This window comes from Haemaphysalis longicornis, unplaced genomic scaffold, assembly GCF_048455015.1.
Source record: "Haemaphysalis longicornis isolate Haplotype H1 unplaced genomic scaffold, Haemaphysalis longicornis Haplotype H1 scaffold_7, whole genome shotgun sequence".
NCBI lineage: Eukaryota > Metazoa > Arthropoda > Arachnida > Ixodida > Ixodidae > Haemaphysalis > Haemaphysalis longicornis.
The window spans coordinates 107903686-107930672 of NW_027526422.1; the positions used below are offsets into that span (position 1 = coordinate 107903686).

Sequence of the window (26987 nt, forward strand, 5' to 3'; positions counted from 1 at the left end):
TATATACATTCGATTGGCGCAATTAGTATGTGGGGTAAACTTGTGCAGCGTGGACCCCTTTTACACAAGCCACTCGACAAGTAAACCTTGTAGTCGCAAGTTTCTCTGTCAATGTATGGTACACAGTCCGTCAGTCCATCAAAGCCATCAAATAATTGCCAGGAAATACATTTTGTTGTACGTAAATAAGGCAACTACCAACACTAGCTTGTACAACTGTTCATCTTTGCAGCACAAAACAAACAGGACAAGGAAAAAAGAACACGGGAAAAGCACCTCAGCTGTTGTCCTGTGTTCCTCCTCCTTTTAATTGTCCTGTCTGTTTCTCGCTGTCAAGGTGGACATCTACCAACTCGCCCGCTTTTCAACATTACTACAGAACTGTTGTTCCTATACATATATGTTTAACTAGAGCAAAAGGAAGCATTTGGAAATTAACGGTGTGAATTAAAGCTGAGGTCTTCTTAAACACTTTTGCGCGCCTTTTTTCATGGAAGAAAGCTGCATCAAAAATGTGGCTGCCCTTTCAACGAAATTCTTGACGTTGAAATTTGGTGAAACTGGGGAGGTATTGGAGCCAAAAGTTTCAAGTGCAAAGACAGAAACATTACGCTAAGCCTTTTAAGGTGGAAGCGTTGGGTCTTTATGTTTTATAAAATGTGTGAAGCACAAAAATTCATATCCCCTCCATCTAACGACCACAGCGGTCGAAACAGAGAGCTTTCTTGCGTGCGAAAACCGAATGGTGCAGTGCCACAGTCAAAGCCGCTGCAATCAAAGTCAGAGCGGTCAATGATCGAAGTACAAACTGTCTGCGAGTCAAAGTCCAAACTTGGACGATAGCAAACGGATCCCTCACGAGAAAGAGCTGAGTGCCCTCCTCCTCCACCTATGATTGTTGTTCGAAGTGAAGCGTTCAAATTCGCTTTAAAGGGGCTGTGAAGACAAAATACAAGCTTGTTTTATTCGAAAGATTAGGTCTTCTATTGTGCCCCCAGCACTTGTCTGGCAGCAAATGATGTTTTATGCGCTAGTTGGTGAAATTGCACCTTGAAACCTTCAGAAAGCGCAACAATAAAAAAATGCGACACGAACACGGGGAACACAGGACGAGCGCTTTCCTATGCGCTCGTCGATCGTCCTGTGTTCCCTTTGTTCGTGTCGCGTTTTTTCAGTGTTGTGCTTTCTGAAGGCTTCAAGATGTTTTATTCACTGAAAAGTTACACAATTTAAGCCGAAATTTCAATTCTCCCGCTAAATCGTGTGTTTTGTGACGTCAGCGGTGACGTATTCAGGGCAGGTACTTGAAATGAATGCTAAGTATGTTGACTAGGGCTTCAGTGAACAACGAAATGTTTCTGTAGCTTCGTTCACCGGCCGTCTTTTAGATGGCGCCACCATATTGCTCAGGCCCGCTGTCCACTTTGTTTTGACCAGATTTGCACCTGGCCTATTTTTGTTACGGTTGATAGTGATCGTTTCGTGAAACATTGGGTATGTTGTACAAGCAGAGTCACAGAAGACAATGTTACTTATGCCAGTTGGCCAGTGTAAGGTCAACGCACCGGTCAGCCATGCAGCTATAACTGGGATAGTGCGCGAAGTACGCACTGGTGCTTCTGTGTTTATGTGTGCCTTCATAACTTCCACTGTTCATCCCACCATCCTTACTAGTATAAAAAAGAATGTGCAATATAAATTTAAGTGCAAATAGCTTGTTTTGCAAGCTTATAAGCCCTGCTTAACTTCCGTTTTCTTTTTGCTGGCCTCAGCCAATTGCACAGCTGCCCATAATACGTCATTGGTTCTAGTGCGGGAAAGGAGCTAGTGGGTCGCATGACCATTCTCTTTTGTTCTAAATATATCGCTCATTTTAGTGAAGCTTGCACTAATATTGGTGTCAGTGTTAGTCTAACGAGGCAATCTTTCAAATGAACCAAACTGGCATTTTGTCTTCAAGGCCCCTTAAAAATCCACACTGCTTCGACCGTGTTGGGATGGCACAAACGGACAGACGTTGGCTTTATTGCGTAATTGTTCAGTTCCGCCTACGGGAAGCATTATTTTCTTGTGTCATCAGCATCATCGTCATCATATGTGCCCTCATTGCGTAAAGTCGGTGTTCCGACAGTTCGTTTCAGGTAGCGACACCGCCATCAGTCAGACCAAGATAGCTTCGCGTTAAAAATAGTTGTGAGGTACATAAGCTTATTCAAAAAAAGTCGAAGTTGCTCGAGCCGCGGATCGCACAGGAGCTCGAACATCTCAGGTTCCGTAGGAAAAGAAGCCTCTGCCAAACTCACTTGTGCAAAGGTTCGCTGACCTCATTTCGTTGTGGTGTTCCCCCACTTAATCGGTACCTATGTCGGGCAGATCCAACAACCTCACCCTTGTGCCACTTAATTCTCCCATGAAATTGAATCGGATGAACATTTCTTCCTTTTTTGGCGCCGATTCTCTCGTCATCGAAAAAGGCTGCTGGAGGCTCCCCTGTGACGTCTTGGACTGCCATTATAACCCTGCCAGTGCATTTTTGTCTTTTGGGGGCACGAAGCTAGGCCACTTCCATGGAGATGTTTGTCACGCCATCCATTCCTTCATTTCAGAGACGGCTCGTCTGCCTTACTAAAAAGATTCCGATCAGGCTTCCTCGTTCCTCTTTCTTTTCCTATATCTCTCTTGAGTCTAAGTACCAAATTCTTCCTTTGGCTGTGCTGTTTTGCCTTATCTGGTTCTTTTTAATGAAAAAAAATCTTCTTGGCCAATCCCCCTGATTGGGTATGTGCCAATTTATGGGCCACCACCACCACCACCACACCGGGATGGCGCGGGGCCGGGAACGTGAGCCCGGGATCGTGCACCAGGAAATGGAAACAGCTAGCAGAATGGAAGGAGGGTAGGAGGTGGGCTCTGAGGAAGGGCAAACCAAGCGCGCTCCGAGAAAGGAAAACAGCTGCGCCAAAAGAAAGTACTATCGCAATAAAAAAAAATAGCAGTTGCTTAGCTCGGCTATGCCAGGATATACGTAGCGTGAGCTAAGGTTCAGCTGGTTATTCTTAGCTTGCCTGGTTGTCTAGGATTATCTTGATTATGATGCTTATACTGCTCCTTCAATGACACACACACGGTATATACGCCTTATATGTGACACATGTATATTTATCAAGCGGCTCCGGTGCAGCGTCCCCAACCGCCCCAGAGCTAAGCTGGCTCCACAGGCGCACGCCGGTACGTGTTGCTGCGGCGCACGAGACATCGGTTCCACACCCGGCCACCCCTCGCATGATCATCAAGCTTGTGGACCGGGCCGCCATGTGCGGAACGGAGGTCGGCGAAGACGCTGGGCGCGTGGGTTGTGTGTGAGAGACGCCGGGCAGCGAGCAACGTTCTGTGCTCTGTGTGACGTCACTGCTCCTTGCGCATGCGCAGCACGGCTCTCCAGGAGCCACGCGAAACTGCTCAACCACGGCCAGTGTAGCTCACGCTACAAAAAGGCGCCAACACGAAGCTGAAGCTCCTGGCGATGACGATGGCGAGCGGGACAAGCTTTGGAGGGTGCCGTCCACGCGGCCGCTTAGTTCAACTTCTGGTTCAACAGGAAGTTCAAGAGCAGTTCAGGAGATAGGTACAACCAAGATTTCGCCTTCACATTCTTAGAAGGTTCTGAGCATCCGCCACCAAAGTTTGTAATTTTTAAGATGCCAGGTTCAGTGTTTCTCTATGCGTATACAGGTGAAAACCGAAGCTATTTTGGTACCATTTTTTGTTTGTTTTGCATATCGGAGCAACAAGGTCAATCATTGACTGCCTCCACTACTCTCAACAATCACGGCCGTTACAGCAACATGCGTCAGCCCGTAGTTGTGAAGAGTAATCGATGACGGCGTTTCTGGCCGCATACTCCGCAAAGGTAGGAGTGGGGTGTGTGTGTCTGTGGGGAGGGGGGGGGAGGAGGGGGGCACATAATCGGCACAAATAACCTACAGATGCTCCTTCCCTCATGCAGATTTGCGTGAGGGAGGCAAGGGAGGCAGCGCTCCTCAGAGCAAAAGTACGGGTTTAAATTTCGCGCCAAATGTGAACAGCCAAAAGTGCTCGGATACTGCATTAGAGTTTCATATTAATATAAACTGTATAAAACTATGAACACGGCGTGGACGATAATAAAGAACGCGTGCCCAGGAAGATGCGCACAGCGCTATTGCAGAAGAGTAAAATTAACATTGAGAATTACCTTTGCCTCAATCATTTTTTATCCTTAAACCTATCTAGAAGCTCTATAAGGCACCGGATTAAATAAATGTTGATCAGATGCGCAAGCGGAAAAACGTTCGGAAATGTTGCCCAAGCGACGGTACGGTTTCGATTGATTTTGGAGTCTCGCCAGACCTATGCGCCAGACCAACCGCCAGACGGGAGATTGCGAGAGGGCGAGAGAGACAGCTTTTCTTTCCTGGCACGGGCTGGCGCTGCGGCTGCGGCGCTGGAGTGGAGCATGGGATTGTGGGAAGTGTGGTGACAAACGGATGTAATTCTCTCAAAATCTGCATTTGGGAATGAATGAACTCGTGAATACCCCCAGGTGAGTGCGATTCGGACTCCTCCGACACCCTTCTGCACTTCCGCAAACGTCCCGTTGTTTGGAACGAGCGCGTCCGTCGGAAATGCTTCCGTGTGATCGGACCGACCGCTTGATAGGACTGCCGTCTGCCCTAGGCCTAAGAGCTAAACGGGCACCCAGCGATGGGATCTCCGTCGTCGGTGCGTGTCTTACGTCCCCTCGGCCGCCCATATCTGCACGGCGACGTCAGAGGTGGTCCGTCCGAAATTCGCCCGACGTGTCCTCGCGATACGATGCCTGTCACTCGGAGGTTTCGTTGCGAGCGGCGGCAGTACGGTTGCTCGCGATCAAGGAGACGGCTGCTGGCAGCCTACGCAAACAGGAATTGTTTTCTTGCTCATTCCGACCGCGTGCGAACAATCGGAATTTCTCGGCCAGTGAACGACGTCCTGCCGTGCTCGTTTCCAAGGCGCAGCTGACAGTAGACGTGCGACTGGGTGGTGCGGGAGCAGCATTTACAAGTGGTGGTGGGGGGGTAGAAAGAAGTGGAGACATCGCGTACTACGGGACGCACAGACAGCTACCTCCTCGGCGGCGGCCGATTCGGTCTTGACGTCACTCGGATACGTTAGAGCAGCTGTTGGCCGTATCGTGCCAGAACGAGCAATAACACTTGCGTAACTGGCCGGCCGAGGTGTCCCGGGTCATCTTGGGGGAAGCAAAAGAGAGGCGCTCGCGGCGTTTGTCGTGTTCGGTTGGGGGGCCGGCCCGTAGTCTACGCCTAATTGCGACCGCGAGAGGCTTTGACCGCGCGGTAGGCGTGCTAATGCGGGACCGGCGGGTCGAAGTTCCGCCCCGATCGAGGGCGGCGTGCTAACTTTGTCTCGTTCTCTGGCGGTGTCAAGGTGGAGGCAGCAGCCTTGAACCGCCGCCGTGCCGTGCCGACTCCGTGCTCCCTCCCGCCGACGAAGCAGCCGCCCGGATTAGACCACGACCCGCAACAACCACCCGTACTATGAAAATGGTGCTGTCACAAAGGCAACGGGAAGAGCTGTGAGTATTCCCCGCTCATCGATCGTCTGCGAGCGTGTTTGTTCGTTGTTTTCTCGGGCTGTCTGGAAGCCCCGAGCGGGCTGATCCGCTCGAGCGAAAAGACGTGCTTTCCGTGGGAGCGCAATGACTCTTGTGTTGCGGTCTCGCATGACTGGACGCGGTCCGAGAGTTGTGGTGGTCGCTCGCCGCAGAAGCGGTGTTTTCTTCGCCGCGCGCGCGAGCGGCGACCTTTTTTTCCGGCGACTTGCCGCATGCCTTTCGCTCGCCGGAATCGGCTTGTTTCGCATGCCGTGGTGCTTATTCCCCAATATTGACTCCAGTCATAGGAACACAGCGGGTTTTAATGTTTTTTGTTGTTGTTTTTGCCGAAACCGGCTGCCGAAAGGAAGGATTAGCGACAGACTTAGTGGGGAGTTGTTGGTTTTTGGGGGAGACTAAACTCGCCATCGGCTGCGTCGTGTGCACGACGCAGCCGACTCTAAATTGTCGTTGCTCACGCGTGAAAGGCTGCGACGCAGCGGGAATGCGTTAACCCGCTGAGGTAGAGGGCAAGGAGGGGGATAGTTTCTGTTGTCTGCGGCCACTGTAGGGCCGAGAAGGCCGTGTGTTGTGTACAGGGGCTGTTTCTCCCTCCACAAGGTTGTTGTGGGTCGCGCGAGACGCGATTGCGCGGACTCCTGCGGCAAAGCTGCAGCGGAGCATTGTATGAAATTCTACCCCCCACCTCTCGGTTAGACTTGAGGGCACGAAAGACAGGTAGCCTGGCAATCCTTGTGCAATTGTAATTGTCATGATTAAAAACTAGTTTGCTTAGGTTAAGCCTTCTCAGTGTGAGTTTCTGGGAAAGCATAAGTGGGACGTAATGTCCACCGGAGTGAGTAAGCTGCAACAAAAGCCAGTTTAGCTTCTCCAAATGTTGCGTCTACGGTCGTGGTTCTGCTGGCTGCTTCTTCGTCCTCTCGTGCTGGTCACTTCTTCATTGTTTAGCCTCAAAATCTTGACGTGAACTGAATTTCTGCGTAATCAGATGTGCACATTAGTTTTATTTCTCTAAGCACCGACGGCCTTTCCCTGGGCATGATAACAGGCAGCGTGTGTGATGGTTTAGTGGAAGCACATGCAATAAATGAGACCCAAAAAAGTATGTAAAGTTTCTTACATTTTTTTTTTCATCCATCCGTTTATTCATTCCCAGTTCATAACTTGCATATCCGTCACCAATGTATGGGAGTCTATGCGAGTTATGACCCTCCTGACGTTGACAAGATCCTTATCGAGAACCTGGTGTAATGGTAGATGTTTCAGCGTTTTCTAGGTTCTTTGCAAACGGAGCATGTATACATCATACTCACATCTTGATTATGCACACACAGTGCAGTTGTTTAAAGGGAATTGGTGAATGGTTAAGATGAATTAACAAGCACCCTCACACACAGTACAGTTGTTTTAAAGGGAATGGGTGAATGGTTAAGATGAATGAACGAGAACCCTGTTAGTGCCACAAACACAAAACAGCAGCACTTGAGACCGGAGCGACACAAACGGGCGATTTAGCTGCTCTAGTCGGCTGGAGTTGCTCATGTTGCTGCCGTTACGGTGACTGAGGCGATTGGTGTCGACCAGTTTTTGTCACAGCAGAATATGTAGGTTGACATCGCAGGATTCTGAGAATTTTACATTCTGCCAGAGTGCCTAGATATCTCCCCCTCTGGAGGGCCCGCCGGCCAAATGGAAAAGTATTTGCCGCTGTGCACGTCAATTTCTGTTGTGCCTGGTGTTCAAGCGCTGCTGGAAACAACTGCGGTGTCATTCCTCTTGGGGTCAAGAATTGACACGGGTGAGCGATAACACAATTCTGTTAGGCCAAGGCCACTTGCTGTGTAAGGTTGCGGACTTTGGTGCTAACTTCAAGTGCTGAGCGCTTATGTACACGTATGCCAAACTCTTGCAAAACCTGGTTCCAGAGCCAATTTTGCACAACCATAGGCAAACACTACTAGCAACAAACAGGAACCGAGCGAATCTCCAAATTGGGCATCTTGCTGGCAGCACACAAGCTGAAGCTGTCGCATGCCCATGTGGAAAGAACCAAAACATTGCCATAATTGGAAGCAAATTCTCATGAAGCTTCGTAGCGATCAAGAATCAGTGACAAGAAAATAATAATGAAAAAGAACTTAGCCCGTGTTTGCGCACAATATTTGAGCACTTCAGCTGTACATTGCTTGCTTTGTGCTGTTCGTGTCGCCACGTGGGAAAGTTGAATTGTGTGGGCAAATTTTGGGGCCTTTGTTTTGAGATCCTCTTAGCAGGAGTGTGCTTGCGAGTGTAACAGTGAAGCTTGGAAGATGGTCGGCAAGCAGGAGACAACACTTTGAATGGGGATATAGACAATTGCCTTGTTGAAATGTGGGTGTGGCTGAGGCTGCCGCTTTCCTCATTCAGAGTGGTGCCTCCTATAGATGGTATTCACTGAAAAACTTTAGTTGTCAATTTCTTCGCTTGGCATCACTGGAAACGGCCACGGACATGGCGCAGCTTGTGCCCCTGCACCTGCACGCAGAGGGAAAAAAAAGAAACACTGGCGTGCGTCGTCTGCTCCGTTTCAACCCTATTCTCAATGGTGGCGTCAACAGAGATGTTATTAATCGCACTCACATTGTAGTCGAGGCATACTTTGCGTTCAGTGGGGTACAGTTTGGAACGTCCAACACAAATGATGTGCTTAACACGGACAAGTACCGCCATCTCGCGGAGCCCGACATAACCAGTAACGGCGCACTCACAGGGTTGCCTGCATGCGTGCCTCGCTAGTGAATACAACCTATATCTTCGCAGACTTGGGGCAGGGGGCTTTGTGAGCAGGTTCTCTCGAGGAGCAATGTCCTCAGGGGTCACTTGAAGATGTTGGGTTTCTGCTGCTGTGGTGTGATAGTCCAGACAGTGATGGCCGGAGTAGCAAGAACTGCGCCATTGGTGTCTGGATGATGATTGCAAGCAATTCGGAAATTATCTTTCAACAGAAAGGCTGGCATCGTTGGTGGTGTGTTCAAAATTTTTTGATGCGCATTGTTTCTGGGCATGCGCCCATAAACCACGCACATTGGGAAAAGGGGGAGGCACATAACTGCCGAAACTAACCCCTTAAAAAAATCAAATTTTACCTGTTGTTGGAAGAGATGAGTCTTCCAATTTTGCCCTCAACTGCATTAGCAGTCATATGACGCACCTATTGTCACGCGTAAATGGGACATGGGAGCACCAGTGTTATTGACCACCAACTCTGCAGGCACGTATCTCTAGCTGGAAGCCATATATGGAATTCTTCATCAAAGCAGGGTGGTTTTGGTTGTTCCCCTCTGTTTTTTTAATGTAAACATGTGCCCTAAAAACGTGTAGCTGAAATGGTTCGTATTTTAATTCTCAGCAATATGGCTAGATGTCAAGGGTATGTGGGCTTGCCAAAACAACATTTGAAGCACCGTTGTGGCTTTTTTTTTTTTTTTTTAAGTTCGTGGTTGGTTAGCGTAAACCACTCTGTATGCACACACACCGTGGTGGCGTGGAAGCTTATGGACCGTTTTTCTGCAGGGCAGGTGGCGCAACAGCTTGCCATTCACTGGTCATGTTCGGCTCATAGTGCCAATCATTGTATTTATTACTGGGACGGGCAAGCAGGCCCGGGTGTTTAAGTTTGTGGCCTGCCCTTTGAAGACTCTAATTTCTACACGTTCTTACTTGTAGGGGTGTTTTTTTTTTTTTTTCGGTTATCCAATAAAACCCCGCAGGAAAAGCAGCATGCCATAGTCATCAATTAAAATGTTGGTCCATCTTTGCTAATCATCTGAATTAATGTAGTTATTTTCTCCTGTCCACCAAGGAAAGTAAGTACACTGAAAAAACAAAAGGAAGAAGGTTCACTGAACTTTTGATCTTAAAATCAAACATCATGTCTAAACACACGCATATATGGTAATGTAGTCACATTTTTTTTGTGCCAAACCTTGATTTCTAAACTTGCTAACTTGCTCCATCCATGGGCTCGGACGCCTGTCTGCAGTTTCTTAAAGGTCTGGCTCCATTCACACTGTTATTCAAAAAATTTATGATCACACAAATGTGCAGTACCTTTAAACTCAGCCATGTTTTTTTATTGCGTGTCTTGTAAGGTGAGAGCCTTAAATGCTTCATTCTACGAAAAGCCGTAGTAGTAGTTGTTTGGTCAAGAACATAGCTGCCACAAAATAAACAAATGAATAAGACACATGTGATCTGTAAGAGTAGAACATGTGTCCCCAAAGTAGCAGCCGATGTACCACTGGGCTACCTCAGCACATTGACGGCAGTAGAAGAGAAGTTGTCGTTATTGTTCCTTTCTTCGTTGACATGCCGACTTTGGCGATTTGCCAGGAATCGGGAGCTTTGAGGGGCTAATGCGCCTGCTTCACAAACTTCACGATACTACAAATTGGAAACCAAGGTTGCGGAATAGTGTATCTTGCGGGACACCTAACGTGCCTGCATGTGAGTTTGCGATGAAAGATGAAGAAATGGAAGCCAAGAGGTGCAAATACAATGGAGGAGTAAAGTGATAAGTATCACCAGGCTTTCTTTTCAAAGTATGTAAGCAGACTTCAGTGCCCCGATAAATTTCTTTTTCATGCCTACATGATTTTTGCAAAATCATTGACACATCTGTACTAATGGTGTCGTGTTTACTGTATGCCTCAAGCATCCTGTTCACTCAGTTTTCAGTGCGTTCAACTGTGTTTTTCTTTGTTCTGGGGAAGAGTGCTTGTTGTTCCCTTTGTGTTTGGAATAACGGACGCCACAGTGGCAGGTCCTCGGCTGATACAGTGAGATAAAGAGCACAAGCCTCTGCTACTTCGTTGAACACTTCCTCGTCTCCTGGCCATGTCAAAGGTGCTTGCTTATTTGCACAACATTTCTAGGGAGACTATGTGTCTTGCCAAGCGAAAGGGCAGATGTGGGAACAGTATTGGGATGCTTTGAAGCAACCTCGGCGTGTGTACAAGGAGGAGCTTTATATTTTAATTTTTTTTGTGGCCATGTTTTGAGCGAGAGAAAAGCACCAGGCTCAAAGACAGGCATTGGTGAGCTGCTAAATAGCTGGGCTATTATTGGTATCCCCTTTCTGGTGGCTTATTTTATCTATGCAGCGAGTTCTGTGAAAACTTGAATGGTTGCCGCAGAGACCTGCATTATATCCCGTTCTGTACAATGAGTGTTTACGTTACAATGGGCTCCACTGTAGCTGAGTTTATTCTAATGACCAACCTGTTGAACGCCATAAAACTGTGCAAAGTACCTAAGTTCCTTCGAGAATTCTTTGAGCGGGGGAGACATTTACGGTGCCCAAAAAGAAACGGCAAAATGCTGAATGGACACGCTGCTGTCATAAAGAAGGTGGTTCATGAACATCGGGTCGTACGGGCTAGCTACTTAGGCCAAGCTGAGAGGTCTCGAGCAAAGAACCTTTTTGGAAGCTGCTACAAGGAAATTCGCTCTAGTTGTGAGCCTCTAAAGAGCACCTGTACATTCCACGTCGTCCCGCCCCGCTGTTCTGCGTTGCTGAATATTTCAGTCGTTGTGGATCCGTGTTTGTTGGTGTTGGAATTCCCTTTCGAGCAAGCTGCCACGTTTGTGCAGTGGTCCTATACTGTTGCTATTTTTCTTCCTGGACGTTTGAGGCTGAATCCCGCCACGGTGGCTCAGTGGCTTAGGCATTGCAGTTCTGAGTTTGGTTTATGGCTGTGGTGGTCATTTTTCTTCTGATGAAGGCAGGAAACAAGAGTGCCTTGTGTGTCAAATCCTTGACGTTCTTCAAACAATACTGAAAGAAAGGGGGGCTCGAGATTAATCTGTATCCGCAACATGAACCATATACAGTCGATCCTGGACATATCGAACTCCAAGGGGATTGCGAAATAGTTCAGTATATCGACAATTTGAAATGTAAGATACGCCCATCTGAAGCTTATCCGAAAGCTCTGCACATCACTGGGAGCTTTCCAAGATCGTGACAAGCGCTAGCTTTTCCCATTTGCTCCTTAAAGCATGGAAAACACGAAACTCAGCGTGACAACCGCCATTCTGTATTTAGCACAAAAAAAAGTCAGTGAGTTTCGCGTGCTTTATCTTCTGCATCATGAAGTTTACCAAACTGCCTTCAAGCTTACTGACACCATTCGAATGAGAAACCCCTGCGCCATCCACTGCGCCCCCACGGCCACGAGTTACGTTGAATGCCGACGCAAGCTCGGCTGCCGTAGGCAGTTGGGAACGTCGTCAGGGTCGCTAATGAGGTCCGGTTATCCGGAAATGGTGATCTCCACCGCAATCACTGCATCGCTGCGATCCACCACAGCTGCACTTCGTTGCCAATATCTACGAACTTAGTGCTGGTGCAGCACGCGAATTATGCATTGGAATGCTGGCAGCTCTCTAATTCACTCTCGAGGCACTCAGCGCCGTCGTTTTTTGTAATCTAACACCTCTCGACTGAAGCTGCAACAAAGCCGCTTTGCGGAACCAGCCGAAGGAACACGCACGCGACATGCTCCAGAACAGCTAGGCCGCGCTGCCTTCGCCTTACGTGAGCCTGCTGCGCAGTGTCGTGCTCAAGCAGGCTACGAGGAATTTACAATTTCTAATGCCTCTGCAGCCGACGACTACTCTTCACCTGTCTAATGATGTCCGCCTTTGTCGCTAAATCCAAGTTCTTCCATTCTTTTCGCGACCGTGGCTTTGAAGATTGGCCGCCACAAATGAAACCAACACGCGCCACGCCGCACCGGTCTCCATGCCAGCAGAGCCGCCTCTGGGTCCTTGTCGGTTTCCCCTTCCCCCTTCGCATCCAATCGCACCTTGCATTTTCATCATCATGAGGCTGTCCCCATGCTAGCGAATCCAGCAGGTCGAGGAGGGGTGTAAGGCATAGAGTTTCTTAGTAAGTATTGAAGGCCACCGAAGCGACACGACGCGCCAGAAGTAACCATCACCGCCCACAACTCCATCAGGAGAAGCGCACTTTGCAGGGGCACTTGTGGTGTGGCGTTCGCTATCTGAAATGTGACTTTGAACGAGAGTTCAATACACGCGTACAAAAGTACTACTATACAGTCAAACCCGGCTATAACGAACCTGGATAAAGTGAATTATGCAATAGATCGAACAAAAATAATTCGGTTATGGAAATACATGGGAAACATATTCCTTATAACGAAGTTCACATCCGATATATCGAACTCTGGGCGCATAGAATGGCCGCCGAAATGCATGATCTCGGAGCGGCGATTGAGATGTGGATTGGCCGCGACCACAAAGCAAGAGCCGCGACTGAGACATTGTGCCTTGCACGGAGCGACGTGACGCCCAATACCTTCCGTAACTGGTTCCGACGCGCGGGACTCGCGACGGAACCCGCCCTGTCAGCGAGTCCGAACCAAGACAGCAGCATCGGTGAACTGTGTGAAGAGCTCGCCAGCGTTCCCGATGATGTCGCTAGTGAAATCCGTCCGACGCTTATAATGAAGCGCTTTCGGCAGTCGAGGTGCTCCGCCAATGATTCTTAGATTTTTGAGGACGCGGACTCGAACTGGTGCAAACAATGTTTCGTGTAGAGAATGCTATACTAGTTGAAGCCGCCAAAATGAAAGTTAGAACAAAAATCACTGCTTTTTTTTTTTTTGCAACGTTGGCAGTAAAGGCTTGGAAAGTAGCTTTATATTACTTGCAATAAATAAATTATTTTGGGTATGGCAATGGCTACTTTACTGTGTTCGTTTCTGCATTTGGTGATGGTGGAGTTGGGCTGGGGGGGGATCCCGCGGATTGCGAACTTGTAACAATGAGTTCATTATAGGCGGGTTCGGCTATATCGAACTATTGGATATATCGAACTAATCGCGGTGCATATTGCAGTTCGCTATAAACGGGTTTGACTGTACTGTTGCATACGGTTTCCAAGAGGATGCTTGGACTCTTCGATATATGCATGAATTCAATATATCCGGGATCTGCTGTAATCCCAGGTGGAGCTTTGATGCAAGAAACAAAGATTTGAATTTTGAATTAACTGCAAAGCATGTAGTGTTTTCTTTTTTTTTTTGCCTGAATTGAAAGCTTCATGATCTTGGGAGCCCTGACTTGGAAGTTGCTGAACATTGTTTCTGTGGTCCAATATTTCTGTTTTGTAATGTATTTTGCAATTTGGTGTTAGGGAAAAATTAACTGTAGGTCTTTAAATGGTATGTATTTAGGCAGGGGTGGAACGCAAAGCAAATTTGTTTGCATTGGCTCTAGCGGTGTGCATGAAGGACATAAAGCAGCCTTATTGTGTTTGCGTTATTTCAGTCTTTATACGGTCTTTATTATATTTGTCTTTATTATACAATAGTCTTTATGCTCTTTACTGTGCTGGGCATTTTATTTTTCGGTCAACTCTTATTTATTTGAAGTCGTTTATACGGAATTTTCGGTTAATTGGAAGTGATGTGCTGGCCCCAGAAATTTGTCATGCAATCCCATGAGAGGTGTTGCTTGATAATTTGAAGCTAAAACCCATTACATCAGTTAATTGGAAGTTATTTCAAATAAAAAGCGTCAATGTGACCATCATTTTTTGATGAAATACAAAATTTTCAAGTGTGAAAACAGCGTCGTGTTCTGTACTGGTGTCGATGCCATAGCAACTGAAGCAGTGCACAGTTCCTATGACCTCTAGACCTCAAAACATTCGCTGTTTTGCGGTCTTCAACTTTCTTTGTTACACACAGCACAATGTGAGCAGTTTTTGTAATGAGCACTTCGCGCTTCGATTTTGGCGATGTCACAACTATTGTGGAAACGCATGTCGTGTGCTTGACTTGGTGATGAAACTCGAGATTCTTAATGAAGTCAAGCATTGTCACTAGACTGCAAATGTGTTGCAGACTAGTAACATTCGTGCTTTATCGTTGAATTGGAGGTTCAGTTACTCCGCAGTATTTTGTGGTCCCCGTAGACTTCGTATTAATGGAAGTTGACTTTGTGAGGATTTTTTTTTTAACCCAAAACCCTTGTGCGTAGCGCCGGCTCATCTCGTGTATTCGTTTTACAAATAAAAAAGGTAGTGAAAAAGGAGTTCAGTACAGCCAGCGGTTGTGGGTTTAGTTTTCAGAGTTTCTTGAGTGGGTACTTCGTGGTATTTACTGCGAGTATGCCAGAAAAGTAGCCATTCAAGCAGCTTACTTAGAAGTAATGGTTAAAAAAAGTGAATGGGCTAACTGGAATATTCTTCACGGCAGTTTTTTCAGCCACTTGTTGCACCGGGGTCTCTTTCTGGCACACACCCTATTTGCGTATTTATTTATTTATTTTGCGTGAGTGCTTTACGAGGTGCTTCCTGGCATGTGTTTAAGTGTGCTCTCTCCAAGACAGTTTTACGATGTGCCACAGTGTCAGAAACGGCAGCTAGAGGAGGAGCGAGCTGTTCGCTTTGCGCGCGGTTTGTGTGTAAATTGGAGCGGTGCCTTCTGAATTACGCTGCCTCCAGACAGGCAACACGCTCCTTGCGTGGCATCATGATAGGGGTCGCAAATTACTCCTAAACGCTTCGGGGCAAGCCCTGTCTCTCTCTCCCTTAGCAGTGAGGACATTTTTTTTTTCTCTTTTCTTTTACTTCGTTTCGAGCCTCGTTTCCCGGCCATTGTATGTGCCATAATTGGGGGCCCATTATTCATTGTCGGCGTGCGTGCATGCGCGCGTCGTCCTTGCCTCTGCCAATCTTTCTCTGGCATCTCCTGTTCCCTGGTTGTTTTACTTTAAAAGTGGGCTGTGAGCCAGGTTAGCCACCCCGCGGGTGAAACGGTGGCAAATTGTCTCTTGAGGACAATGGGACACTGGCCCAAAGGGGGGGGTGAGATGCCTCAGGCCGTGCACCTTTGAGCATCGCCAGCCAGCGGCACCCTTTGTGGCTTCCTTGTGGAGAGGTCGGATCGCTGTAACAATGGAATAGTGGTGAGGGGGTTCCCTTGCATCTTTGTGTTGCTTTGTTTGTGCGTGTGTGCAGTGTGGCTGTGTCTTCAATGAATGAGGGCCTCTTTTGAGATTTTGTGAACTGGAAAATTTCTTCTGTTTGTCGTTGATGTCCATGTCAATAACAGTGTTTGAATTGTGTCATCGGTGAATGAGAGAGAAAACTTTTTCGGGCTAGGCATTGCAGTGAAATGGGTAATTAACTAAGTTTGTCAAGTAAGAACCCAGTTCTTCAAGAGATGGAGCCTGCCTGAAAAAACTATGTATGATATGGGTTACTAACTAAGCCTGTCGGTTAAGCACCTTTTTTGTTCGCTTAAGAGGTGGAACTCATCGAAAGTGTAACCATACTTATTGGCTGCTCCGAATGAAAGTATTTCTGTTCTAAGCTACTTACAGATGTAATTTTGTGTGGCCTGGGAAATGTAACTAATTATAATTACAACTATGCCTGCTGGTTTCAGTGCTTCTTGCGCAGTAAAAATGGCCTCCACATCGTTGAAATCCTACTTTGTTAAAAAAAAATGAAATCTGTGCAGATTGAAGGAAAATGCCTCGTATGCATTGTGTTTTGCATCACAGTTAATGTCTGTTATGAAGCAGCTTAATTGGCACTAAAACGTGGGCCTGTTAGTGAATAAAAAGGTGCCTTGAAGTGTCTCTCTACCTAAATTGAAATAGGCAGATTTGGGACAAAACTTCTTGCATATTTTGACAAAATTGCCGAAAGTAATGCCTTTTAAATAATGCTAGATGAAATCCACGTGGGATCAGAGAATGAAACACACTAATGACTACACCTTATATCTTGTTGCCTAAAAAAAATACCTCTACGCAATTTGCCTGGAAATGAGAAATGTCTAGCATTATCACGTAAAATGTTGCCTGAAAAGTATTTTTGCTACAGCGCTATATAGGAACTGGTTCTTTGTCTCCGAGTGTCTGAAAAACATTGGGGTATAGGCAGTAATCAGGGGGGAGGGGGGAAATATAGCAGAACTTTGCAAACTAATGTCCATAAATGAAAGTGATGCCGCTGCGCATGTTTTAAAAGGTTGGGGAAAAAAAGTCTCTCTCACTCTCTCTTGGCTTTCGTGGGGGCCAAGTTCATTTATGGAGATCGTGCGATTTGTGGGACCACGTGAGGTCTGGGTGGCCTCACCATTATTGGGGCTGTGTTTTCCAATTCACAGACAAGTGCTTTAGGGCTCGCAGTGTGTGGGTGCCCTTAAAGCAATAACTTTTTGTCTTTATTTACATTTACATTTATTTATTACTTTTATTTATTTTCCTTTGGGGAAGTGAGGGCAGTTCCGTTTGATACACCCTCTGTTGTCTGGGTCTACCTAGCACTAACATTGCCTTTGCAATCAGTTGGACTGCATATTAGTTAGCAGCTCTTGGAGCAGACCTATTTACCAGGGAATAGTGGCAGTGAACATCGTTACAGGTTTTGGGTGTAACAAATTCATGAAATTTTTGTTGTTGTTTTATTTATTGAAACATTCAGCCATGTTCTGGGCTATTCCAGGAGTGGAAGATGATGATAATACACATAACAATGTGGTTACAGGATGTGTGGAACAAAAAGCGCATTTTTGGGAGTGCATTGATTGCAACACAAAGGCAAATACAGATCATTGGATGCGTACACACGTGCTTTTGATGGTTTCAGGAATGCCGTTTGTAGGTAACGTCCTTCCCGTTGCATCTGATAATTGGTTTCGTTGTTTATTGCTCTCGGAAAGAAGCCGTATCTACAGCAATTGTTTAGCACCACTCATGTTTCTTTGCGGTTTAAGCTGGTTCCTTGTTGAACTTTTTTTTTCTGCAGTGAGCCTAAAATGCTAGGAAAAAGACATACATGCCGCTGTGGCACAGGCCTCTTTTTTTTTTTTTTTTTTCTCTCCGCCCAGCTTATGGTGGCGCTTCATAGCCGTCTAAGGGAGGGCTTAGTGGCAGTTCAGCGACCGGCTGCATGAGTCATCCCACATCCTGTGGATGCGGTCGGGAGTTAATTGCTGTGTGTCGATGTGTATCGCGTTGGTGTTGGCAGGCAACGCGACAGTCAGCGAGCTTCTATATACAGTTCCTGTTTCCGGTCAGGGGCACTACACTGTGGTACAAGTTTAGAACGGCAGTATTTCATGTTGTCCGTCACTCCGCTGAAGCTACATCAACGCGCCTACATTTTGAAAGAAGGGTGCGCTTAATGCGTGGCATTGCCTGCTTTTTCTCACTTTGTCATCGCTGCAGTAATTTATGAGCAGATTAATTCCGTAAAATTCACGGATATTACTCCTGTCACTTGTGTAATGTTCAGCGTACTTGCAGTAACACACTCTTTGCACCGTGTGGAGGAAGGCACAGGGGCAACTTTTGTTGTCGTTTTTAAGTTTTAAGTTTTACCCGAGTATAGTACCGTACTTATCAATTTGGACATTTCTTTTTTCAAAGTTGGGTTATGGAATGAGGTGGTTTGTTTGTTTTCCTAACGCGGTATTGGTTGACTGAAAGGGGGGTGGTGAAGCATATATTATTAATGCAAAAAGTATCTCCCTAGTTCCTGGAGTTGCAGAAGAGACATTTCAGCCAGGAAAAGTTGATCCCACTCAAATGTGCAGTCCATTTTTTTTTTTAACTTTTTGTGCGGGTGACAGGGGTGGAACTGCTGCGCCAATTGCGCCATTGTGCGCCAATTTGCCCTGCTGCGCCAAGCTGCGCAGAAACGGCAATTTGCGCGATTATTGTCCATTGAGAGCATACAACGCCAAATTTAGCCGAGTCTTGTCGTCGTCCGGGCAACACTGAGCGCTGGCGACACAATAGACGCAGCCGCATCCATGCCATGATGCCGCATCCATAGCCACGGCAGTTCGGTGCACTCGTGGTTTCCTCGTGGAGTTTATCGCAACGTTGTTATCGCCGCGGCTTTCCCGGAAGCTGTCACCAGCATGAGTAAAAGTACTTTGAACAGTTATGTAGTGATAAAACTTGAGGCATGGCCTCTGGAATTTGCAGCTGCTCGAAGTAAGACGAACGGCCCCTTCGCACATCCTTCGCATCAGTAGTTTTTTTATTATTATTATTGCACGAGTACGCAGTTACTGTGGTGATTGAAGTCTAATTTTTCGGGACCTGCACGTACCGAGAACTGCGAAACCGCAGCGCGCTTGGGCTATTGTACGATACTGAGCGCATGCGCACGCTCCTCTTGAGTGTTGCGGCAGCCGCTAACACTTTCCTTTCCGCTGTCGAGTGGGTATTGTGGGTATTTCGACAGCTGCGCGACACGTGCGCGTTAGCGTTCCTCGGTGGGAGTTTTCGGCGCGCACGAACCCTGAACTTACGGCCAGTGACCACAGCTCCGCTGTTAATAACGGCCCTTCTGCATCAGAAGTTCATTCGAAGCCGAATTTTACACGCTGCTTTAATGAAAGAAGTGGTGGTGTGGAGCTAAAACAGTTGCGTGCAGCGCGCCACACAGCTGCCGTACTCTTTCGCGCGCCAACGAGGCCCGACTCTTCCGCGAAAGCGGGCGTCTTGATGGGATGCCGTGCCCGCTTTCGCCTTCGTGTCTACCACGAAATGAAGCGTCGTGAAATCGCCATCTTCGTTCGCTGCCTGCCTAGGCCTGCCTATAATGCCTGCCTTCTCGGTCGACGCGGTAGCGGCAGCTTGCTGCGAATACGGCACCATATTGTACGGCGCCCCTCTTCGTGTTGGGGAATACCGATGCGAGACGATGCGCGCTCGGCGAGCGCCGCGCGGGTAGGGCACGTTCACGACGCCTGATTTCAAGGTTGCGGCGACGGCGGCAGAGGGGCGGCGCACTGCACGCGATTGTTTTAGCTCGAAACTACTTTACCAAAAAATTAAAAAAAGCAGCCAGCGTTAGTAACATAGTGTTGATTATTATACAAATAAAAGCCAAAAAGTCGCTACATTTAAAGGAATTGGCAAAAGCAGGTTTCAGTCCCGAGTAAAAGGTAATATCAAGGTGCCAGCTCCTATTTGATTTATTGCGCTCCTTCTGAATAATTCTGGCCAATTGTATTTTTCATGCAGTTTTTGGATTAGTTGCTCTTAAAAGTGCGCTCAGCCACATTATTTAAGGGTGTCAGTGTGCTCCAAAAGTGCTCCGAAATAGCCCCTAAATTGCTCCAAGCCTGCTCCAAAATGGGATTTTTGCTGCTCCAAAGCTGCTCCAAAATAAGACTATTGCTGCTCCCGTGCCTGCTCCAAAAAGCTAGACCCTGCTTCCACCCCTGATGATGCATTGATAGGTTCGAGTGGCACAGATGTCAAGGGGGGACAAGTAAGATTTTTTTTTTCCAGAGAGTTTTGAAATTGGAGGAAAACTGCTCCTAAGGGTTGAAAAGGTGGTTGGCTGGGCAAACTTAATAATTAGAAACCTTTTCGGTGTGCAATATTGTGAACATGTGGGGAATAAAATTTGGAAAAACTAGTGTGTCGCTGAAGCAAAGGCCACTGACGCAAATTCTTGCCGACAAGGTTCCCTTTTAATGAGATCCTGTGATATTTATTCGAAATTTGTAAAGTACAGTGCACCTATGGATCCAAACAGTTGACTGATGCTATTTGTTGCCACTGAGCGGCTGGCATACAGGAACTTTTCATGGTATTGCAGCGATGGTAATTTATTCTTAGGCACATTCATGTCTTCAGCTAGATCCTAGCTCCCAATCTTCCTTTTTTTTTGCCAATGGTGTATTCACCTGCTTTTTATCTCCGGTGCATTAGGGGAATCTTTTGTTACCCCAAACATGGTGTCATCACTGACCTTGCGTGAAACAGCTTTTGCGACCTTTACATCATCATTATATGTATTTTTTACATTAGTTTTTCATTGTGGTGATTGTACCCGTAACATGAAACTGTTATTAATTCGCCCAATCAAAGAACACCAAAGCCGGGGTGCTTTCAAAATTGTTGGAAAGTATAATATATACGTGGTGTTTAGCTAGACTTTTTGTGTATGGTAGTTGTTTCTGCAGATTAAAATTAACCTGACAATGCATATAAATTTGCAATGTGTTCCGTTCTGTCCCTCCTCTCCTTATTTTGTTCTTGTTGTGGCATTCGTACTTTTGACAGGGAAATGCACTTTTTGATGTGGAGCTCCTCTGTGAGAATTACCAAGGTATTGAGTATGACTAGTACCCCGGGGACATCCATTGTCAACATTATTTCTTGGGATTTTCTAGCTAATTCTTTTGAGTTCCCGTGGAAACATCCTCAGGGTGATACTGAGCGAAGGCATTTTGCTTGTGCGTGAGTTCCCGTGGAAACATCCTCAGGGTGATACTGAGCGAAGGCATTTTGCTTGTGCGTGTGTTTTGCAGGAACAAGGCTATTGCCGACTACCTGGCAACCAATGGGTTCATGGAGGCTCTGGAGTCCTTCAAGAAGGAGGCGGACATGGTGGGTGCTAGGGCCGGCCAACACTTGGCTGTGGAGGATGTGGTGTGGTAAATTGCGACAGTGGAATAGAGAACTTAAGATGATGGAATTACATAATAATTTAAGCCCGCCCCTGATCTTTTAGTTCAACTTAACGTTTCTTTGTCTTCTTATCTCTAGGGAAGTGTGTGAAATGGCAGTTTCGAAAGGTTTAAGTGAAATGATGTTGGATAAAATCAGTGAGGCCGACTTGAAAGGCTGCTTTGACATTCATTGTTCAAAATTGGGTGGCTTCCACGGGTGCAGGTTCTTTGTGAGAGCTGAATTTGCGAAAGCTCTGTGTTGTGCTTGTTCAGAACAGTGAAGAGCAGGGTCGTATATGTACTTCTGGTGTGGTAAAGAAGAATTTCAAGAACTCATTTTTGCATTGAGTCGAGTTGCTGGGAAAAATGGAACACCAAAGGAAGGGCTTCCTGTTATCAATAATTTTTGCTGCTTTTTTTTAAAAACGAAAACCTGATCAGAGCATTGCAAGTTTTACCGAACTCAAAGTTTTGTGCATGTGTCTGTAAGCACCATAAGCTCATGAGGTCTGACTGCTCAAAGTTGTTTTTTTATACCTCGTTTTTTTTGTAACCTTTGGAAAACCATTTTTCTTTGTACGGCAGCCGGGCGACATAGACAAGAAGTACGCTGGTCTACTGGAAAAGAAATGGACATCGGTGATCAGGCTCCAAAAGAAGGTACCGTCTTGCTTTGTCTCCAATGGTGCTGTGTTCATGCTGGGTCAGCCCAATGATTTTAAGGTGGAATGCATCCTCAAGTGAAATTCTCCTGTTCATATACTGACTATTTGTAAGAAAGCATCGTTGGGCAGAGTGTCCCTTCTAAGCCAGGCAAAGTTATGTGTATATGCGTGTGGGTTGGTATACTTATTGGTTGGTATAAAGCTGCCAATGGGTTGATATAAAGCTGCCATGTTAATCAGCAACGGCAAGGTCATCATCAACGCGAGGGTTGATGATGACCTTGCAGGGATCTATGATGTCGCGTGGACTGCCCAGCTCAACTTGTGCGATACTCCAAGATCCGTAGCCCTTTCGCTTGGAGGACAACCTGCACGTGAAACCTATTACGTGTAGTGGAGGATGTAGTGGTCTCTGCTCCAGTCCTGCAAGTTGGCTGCCGGAAGCTGCCCACGGCCACTTTTGGTGAACCCGATCGATGTGCTGCACTCTTGCTGACAACTGTGATGTGCTCCAGTGCAGTGGGCCATTTTTAGCGTTATTGATGATGATGGTGATGACCTGCGCCTGCGCACCCTTAGGTGATGGACCTGGAGAGCCGGCTGGCGGAGGCGGAGAAGGAGTACATCTCGGGGGCGCCCAGCCGGGAGAAGCGGTCCCCCTCGGAGTGGATCCCCCGGCCCCCCGAGCGGCACGCCCTCATGGGCCACCGGTCGCCCGTCACCCGGGTGGCCTTCCACCCCGTCTACTCCGTGGCCGTGTCCGCCTCCGAGGACGCCTCCATCAAGGTGCCCCTCTTTTACCTTACCCCTCTCTTCTCTACCTTTGTTTGCCCCAACTATGCACCTTTTTCTACCGCTTGTGCCATGCCTTACCCACGAGCATCTGTGCGTCTCAGCGTCGCTTATGGTCCCTTGGTCATTAGCTCGTTTATTAGGTTGTGCCATCTACTGCATTTGGAGCAAAGCATGCCTCAAGTGCGGTCAGTAGTAAGCAGCCCAGGCTGCCTTCTATGTCAGTGCCAATAAGTGGCTTACCTGTCTGCTGAGGAAGCGGCGGTTATAGCATGTTCACCTTTGGCAAGGCCGCAGCAATACTAGATGATGCTGCTTTTTATTGTTTTGGGCAAACCCTTTCTAGTTGCCTGGCCAAACATTAGGTGAAACTAGGTTCGGGCTTCTGATCTTTCTGTTAGTTTCTCTCTGCACTCACTCGCCCCAATCCTTCCTCTGCCCCCAGGTGTGGGACTACGAAACGGGAGACTTTGAGCGGACACTGAAAGGCCACACGGACACCGTCCAAGACATAGGCTTCGACCACACGGGGAAGTATCTAGGTACGTCCCCGATTGGTCGTTTCGGGCACTTCGTGGGGGGAATGTGCCGCTGAGGATTTGCTGCAGTGATCTAAACTCTGGCTCACTGAGGTCGATGACGTCTGACGATTGGTAGCACTGCAGTAAGCGCCATGGGTTGAGGCCCACAGTTTCATTGCGAGTGTGTGTCCTTCGGGCTTCTGTTGCTGCTGACAATTTTGTTGAAGTAATGGCCAGTGTCTTTTTCTTGGTGAATGAACTTGACCGGCTGTGTGTGAGGTAGCCATTAGGAATGTAGAAATGCCGTTCTGCACTTAGCGAAGCTTTGTTGCAGTTTAGCTTCAATTCTGAAGGGCCTCGCGCGTCGTGTTGTCTGGGGGGGGGGGGGGGGGGGGGGGCAGGTATACGAGTATTGCTGCCTGTTTGTGTGTGCCTTTTGTTGGTACTGGTGCGTTGTTCAGATGCTAAGAGCGTGTTTCTGCTTTGGAAGAGGCTGGAAGTGGTTGCTGCTTTACATTAGAGAGGCCTTGTTTGTGTATGCACGTGTGTGTGTGTGTGTGTGGGGTTGGGGTGGGGCTGCCTTTTGTTTGAGATTGTAATACTTTAAAGCACCTTTTGACTGTGCTGTGTGTTCAAAGGTTGTATCTCATTGCTCTGCGGCATATTTTACTCGGTTTCTAAACTTTTAAACTTGGTTACCTTAACTGCCAATAATTGGCTACTTCGAGAGGTTTTACCTCGGACCTCTGAATCCAAAGTCGGACCTTGTTGCTGTGCCTTGAACGTTAGGCATTAATTTTAGATTGGCAGTATGAATTTCTTCGCATTATTACTGCAATTGTGCCATGCCTTGTGTTAATGCACGTGTGCACTTACACTGTTTCGCCCCTTGGTTTTTTCCAGTGTCCTGCTCTGCCGACATGACGGTAAAATTGTGGGATTTTCAATCGTACGAATGTCTTCGAACCATGCACGGTATGTGTGAAGTTTTGGACTCCGTTACGGCAAAGTTTCATTCATAAACTTTATAAGGGTCTTCTGGCGGGGCAGTAGCTGCCAAATTGTCCTCAAGTTGTAAAAATGCTTGCGCTGGAGTCTAAAGAAATCTTAATGTAGTGTAGACCATTTATAACGTAAGTGCTTGTGTGAGGAACTGGATATAACAGAAGTTTTTGTGACCACCGGTTTGCCTTCCATACAACTCGATGCTTAAGCGTACCGCTTTAAACGCAGTTGGCCGAAGCGCAATATCATTAATAGTGCGTTTTTTTTTTTTTTTTGGTGGGTCCGCTGGTCGACCGGCGCAGCTGGGGAATTGTTTTAGTACCGCGAGAAAGAAAGAAAAAGAGGGAATCAGCCATCTGACGCAGGAATCAGCCGTCTCCTCTATTCGACACACAAAAGAAAAAAATAGGCGTCCTTTAGTTCACGTCCTCTAGTTCACGTGTTCAGTTTCTACTTGCGTGATAACCAACCACAACTGCCTTTGCTTGGTGCACCTTGGAAGATAGCAGCCCCTGCTCCTCTGCCTGGAGTAGTTTTTATTAGACCATTGGGAAGATAAGCAACCACCCTTTTCATTTTTGAACATCTGGAGATAGTGAGCCGTTTCGCCCGAGGTTTCCACTACTTGCACGTTGTGCTGATAAGCAATTCCCTTCGGCATTGCAAATGCAAGGCGCCAATGAAAAAAAAAAAAAAAATCCAGCTTGCTTTTTTATCTCGTCTTGCTGGCATAAGCTGGGCTTTATCCCTCCCTGCGGTATCTGCTCTTACAGACGCTAAAAAACGCAGTCTTCAATGCAAACACAAACTATAAAATCCACACTCGCAGTTTGTAAGACATTGTAGTAGCTTCTGATGGGGACAAAAAAAAAACACGAAATAAAGACTGTGACTGTGCCTCTGTTTTTAGGTGGTGTTCGGTTGAGTGATGATAAATAAGGATAGAAAGGTGGGTTGCATTAGAGTCGCGCATGTTTTGTTTATAGTGCAGATTTCTGCGGCTCCCGCGACGTACGTTATAAGCGGTCTACACTATACTATACTACACAGGGTAGGCGAGAGTATGATTGAAAAAAATTTCAAATGGCATGTGTTTGACACCTTCGTTCAAGTTAGTCCCCCAAAATATTGTCCAGGTTGGTCTCTTATGGGGCCATCCTGGTTCTAAACTGGTGTACTTTTCGAAACAGCAAGCACTTTTTTTTTTTCCTTGTACCATTGACTGGCGTGTGTTTCGTGTTTTCCGCAGTTGCGATCTAAGTTTCCCAACAGAGGAATTTCTAAACCAAATTTGCACTCCCGACAGCACTTGTCACCCCGACCTCATTGTGGTCGTCCCAACACGTCCATTCTAGTCGGGGGTGCAGGTTTGATGCGACAGCTGAAACGGAATGTTTGGGGGCTCTGTGTTTTTCATTCTAAAGTTATGACATCCAACATTCTGGGAATTCTTCCAATTCCTCGTATGACTGGACGAGGCTTGGTTGGCGCGATTAATTGCACCATCAGTCAGAGGGAAAAACAGTGTCTCGCACAACTGTACACATTTTTTCTGGCAACTATTTTTGCACAGACAGGAGAGAGAGAGAGAGGTGTGAGTGGCACGTGTGTGACTGGGTAATAACTTTGCGTCACTTTTGTTTTGTGTGTGTCGGGAGAAGTTGCGTGGTCGTCAGGATGGCGTCCCAAGATACCGTCGGTTATCTTCCCTTTGGTCACATATGTTTTCTCCTGCTTCAGTTGTGCGTCCTGTTCAGGTCATTTTCACAAGTAGGCAGGGAAGGAAGTTTTTGAGGCTTTCATGATACGCATCAAAGGGGGAAGGGGCATCAGTGCACTGTCTTCAGCGGTTCGGACAAAATAAATGAACTTTTGTGGCAAGGGATGCTTGGTGTACATGGGTGATAGGCGATTCCTGTGTGCGTGTGTCTGAATGGCATGACCTGTGAAACAGGCCTTGCATCACAGGACGTGCCTGTGTGCTATATTGCATAACTGGGGTTAGAGCAAGTGTGAGGGATGCATTGTTTTCTGTTTCCTGTGTTTTTTTAATGTTCCTTCACTTATCCTGTTTTTATCTGTTTCCCTGATCCTTTTCGTAGTAAAGGCCAACTGCGCTCAAAATTTCAACCTCTTGAAAACCTTATTTCCGTATAGCCTGCCTAAAAAACTGCGAGATACGAAATGTAACAGCTTGAATGCGCATATTTGCGGCGCAAATTACCATAAACAAAATTGAGATTTTGAATCTGAAAAGCATGGGTGACCATTACGGCCCGGCTAAAGTGACGTTCCAGCTGGCCCATCTGGGGTGAATCTCCGCGCAACACTTCGCCCTCACCGCAACCCTAAGAGAGCGTGCCCAGTGCAGCTCGGCCCGTTCTCCTGGCTCACCGTAGAAAAAAAGCAGGGCCGCATAGAACATAAAACGTGCAATCTGAGAATGTGACTTCCAGAAAGACTATTTTTTGGTCACTTTTCGCAATCTGATCCCCGCATCCCAACCGAGGTGAAGCGCTAGCGCATGTTTGGCGTCTTTGTTGTTCGCTTCGTCCTGTGCAATGTTTGCTAACAAACTCCTTTCCTTTCCCTCCCTTTCCTTTCCCCTGTCCAGGCCACGACCACAACGTGTCCTCGGTGTGCTTCCTGCCCAGCGGTGACCACGTGGTGTCCTGTTCGCGGGACAAGAGCATCAAGATGTGGGAGGTCTCCACAGGGTGGGCCTCTCTCTCTCCCCTTCTTCCTCCCACTGCGCTTGTCGCCAAAGCTCTGGCACGTTTTTACCCCGTGCAGTCTTGCAGTCTAGTAACTGTGACACTTGGACACTTTTTGGCACTTTTATGGA

The 26987-nt window shown here is 47.1% G+C and overlaps 1 protein-coding gene across 2 annotated transcripts in view; it reads left to right on the forward strand.

The window, feature by feature from the left end:
• Positions 1 to 4424: 4424 nt before the first annotated feature.
• The window catches only part of Lis-1 (LisH and WD40 domain-containing Lis-1), a 31705-nt gene continuing 9142 nt past the window's right edge, over positions 4425 to 26987 (forward strand). Inside the window, exons 1-8 of one of the 2 annotated variants that reach the window (XM_077678735.1) lie at positions 4425 to 4582; positions 5467 to 5614; positions 21019 to 21097; positions 21745 to 21819; positions 22404 to 22610; positions 23062 to 23158; positions 24041 to 24112; positions 26757 to 26859. In XM_077678735.1, the coding sequence (XP_077534861.1) occupies positions 5577 to 5614; positions 21019 to 21097; positions 21745 to 21819; positions 22404 to 22610; positions 23062 to 23158; positions 24041 to 24112; positions 26757 to 26859 (671 nt within the window). In that variant the 5' untranslated portion in view covers positions 4425 to 4582; positions 5467 to 5576. Of the gene's footprint in view, positions 4583 to 4635; positions 4762 to 5466; positions 5615 to 21018; positions 21098 to 21744; positions 21820 to 22403; positions 22611 to 23061; positions 23159 to 24040; positions 24113 to 26756; positions 26860 to 26987 lie in introns of those variants that run through there. The other variant, XM_077678733.1, reaches the window with a different exon arrangement.